This window comes from Bison bison, unplaced genomic scaffold (assembly GCF_000754665.1).
Source record: "Bison bison bison isolate TAMUID 2011002044 unplaced genomic scaffold, Bison_UMD1.0 scf7180017864212, whole genome shotgun sequence".
NCBI lineage: Eukaryota > Metazoa > Chordata > Mammalia > Artiodactyla > Bovidae > Bison > Bison bison.
Window position 1 is genome coordinate 2,357,111 of NW_011494784.1, and position 2,701 is coordinate 2,359,811.

The 2,701-nt window shown below is 37.3% G+C and overlaps 1 protein-coding gene across 6 annotated transcripts in view; it reads right to left on the reverse strand.

The window, feature by feature from the left end:
- The window catches only part of NMRK1 (nicotinamide riboside kinase 1), a 37,310-nt gene that overhangs the window by 15,476 nt on the left and 19,133 nt on the right, over nt 1-2,701 (reverse strand). For all 6 annotated transcript variants that reach the window (XM_010844899.1, XM_010844898.1, XM_010844897.1 and 3 more), the window contains 2 exons: nt 1,002-1,092; nt 666-714 (listed from right to left, as the gene is read on the reverse strand). In XM_010844899.1, coding sequence (XP_010843201.1) covers nt 666-714; nt 1,002-1,092 — 140 coding nt within the window. The remainder of the gene's footprint in view (nt 1-665; nt 715-1,001; nt 1,093-2,701) is intronic.

A 2,701-nucleotide genomic window follows, 5' to 3' on the forward strand; every position in this document is an offset into this window, starting at 1 on the left:
AGACAGGTGCAATTGTGCGGTAGTTTGAGCATTCTTTGGCATTGCCTTTCTTTGGGATTGGAATGAAAACTGACCTTTTCCAGTCCTGTGGCCACTGCTGAGTTTTCCAAATTTGCTGGCATATTGAGCGCAACACTTTCACAGCATCATCTTTCAGGATTTAAGTAGATGCTTTTCTGATGGACTTCACCCTATTAGCTTCAACTCAGTGTTAGAGTGGGCAAGGGGGTGAAGTGAATCCATCTAAAAAATATTTACTAATCTTTTTTGAGCAGTGACAAGACCCAGTACTTAGGTCACTGGGAAAGTAAGGTCAGGAGGCACATAGTCCTAGAGTTTGACCGAGGCAAGATGGGACACAGATGATCGTCTAGGTAGCTGTGTGTGTCCTATGGAGGGATCAGAACAACAGAGACCTATCTTGCCCCACCTTCAAAAGAAAAATCTATTGTTCCAATGTTTTCAGCTTTAACCATGAAACAGGGGAAAGGGTTTCATTTATTTAAACAGCTGAACATGTATCAAAAACCCTTAAAAAAGCATGCTTAAAGTACAGCAACATATTTAAACTTATTCTTAGACTCTCTTCAGAGATAGCAAAGTTATTTGGGTTTGAAAAAGGAATGAACATTAGCACATGATGTTCTGTAAGCTCATCTACTTACCATCATACTGCAGAAATCCATTTTCATCTGTCTCTATCTCAGACTCTGGCTGGAAAAACAATAAAGTACCCAAAAGAACTTCAGTGCAGAAATAATACAGTCATAGAAGGAAGAGGTGACCAAGCTTTAACAAATGCTTTGGTGATGAGGATAAATAAAATCAAAGATTAGCTCCCATAAGTGTGCCATCCGGTGGATAAGTAACACTATTGCATTGAGCCTGTCTTCACTACAAAAGCTCAATCACTTAGCAAAGGCTTTTGGATGTAATTCAAGTAACATTGCTATTATAACTGTTTCTATTTAAATAAATAATTTGAGAAGTTTCATAGATACCTTAAAAAAATCATCCTGAGATAGGACACTGCAATTTGGAAGGTGTTTCTGCAAATTCTTAGCCAGTGTTGTCTTCCCACCATTTGTCACACTGAACCAAAAAAAAAAAAAGAGAATACTGAGAAGGAAGATGCATTAAAAGAACATAAAACATTTTAAATTGACCTTACAAAAAGGATATTTCACACAATAGGTAATAACCAAGAAGAATTATCTCCTTTATAGATAATATTTCTTTGTTTGGCAAAACTATAGGCCCAAGTAGGTCTTATGAAACAGACAGGATGGAGCAGAAAGGTAACTAACTGCTGGGAAAGTGAACTGGGTAATATTAAATACTAAGACTTAAATTACAGCTATTGTATTGGAAGTAAAACAAATTTTTGTCTATGCTGAAACATTTACAGGGTTCACATGGCACTCAGAGAAGGTGAGAAGCACATCTTAGTGCAAGTATATGAAACTGTACATGCTCACTATGATTCTGTCTCAATGTACAGTGAAGAAAAGTGGAGAATATTACAAGCCCACCTATCAAGACTTTTCATCTCCTTGGGGTGCCTCCTTTCCTTCTAATCTCTCTCCACTGGTTGGGCTGGTTGGGAGGTCCACTGTAGCTTATTGCATCCAGTCAGTTACTTGTCTTTTCTGGCTGGACTGTGACATTAAGGAGAATGGGGACCCTGACTACCTCCTCTGCGTATGTATCTAGTTTTCTGGTACTCAGAAATGTGCATAGTGGGTGGAAAGCACTTCTCGACTCAGTAACTCAAACAGATTTTTTTTAACCTGGGGTTGACATAACTCTAAAGAGTCTATGGACAGATTCGAGGTCTTTGTGAAATTGAAAGAAATTTACATCTTTATTTTCACTAAATTCTAACAGATTTTAGGCATTTCCTTTCATTATAAATATAAATCAGAAACAACACTATTGTTAATTGTACCTGTGACTTTTTCACCAAAGGAAATCACAAATAGATAGTTTCATAACATGTTGCACTTGGGACAGAAATCTTGTATTAATACCACTGATACTCATTATTACTTCAAATTTACTGTAGTTTTTAGACTTACCATTGGACAGTGCTATTTAGTGAGTTAACAAAGAAGCACGTATATCACAATGCTACAAATTTGCTTTTAAAAATATTTTTATAACTGTATTATTATCACAGTTGGTTTCCTTTGCATTCCTCTTTTATTTTGTGCACTTAAAACCACTATTATAAGAAATCAAGACTTCACCATACCAACAAATGTCTATAGTACAAAAAACTCCTGACTGTACATGTATTTGTAAGAACCCAGTAAGATGAACTGTAATACGTTTATAATCTAGAAAGGGGAAAAGGATCTAATATTTTTTCATCAAAATTGTTTACTAGATATAATTCAGTTATTACCCAAATACCTTATACCTACAAAGTAAAAGAAACTTGATTCACAATTTTCTTGTTGTTGTTGTTTAACCTCAGTTCAGTTCAGTTCAGTCACTCAGTCGTGTCCGACTCTTCGCGACCCCATGAATCACAGCATGCCAGACCTCCCTGTCCATCACCAACTCCCAGAGTTCACTCAAACTCATGTCCATCGAGTTGGTGATGCCAGCCAGCCATCTCATCCTCTGTCATCCCCTTCTCCTCCTGCCCCCAATCCCCCCAGCATCAGGGTCTTTCCCAATGAGTCAACTCTTCACA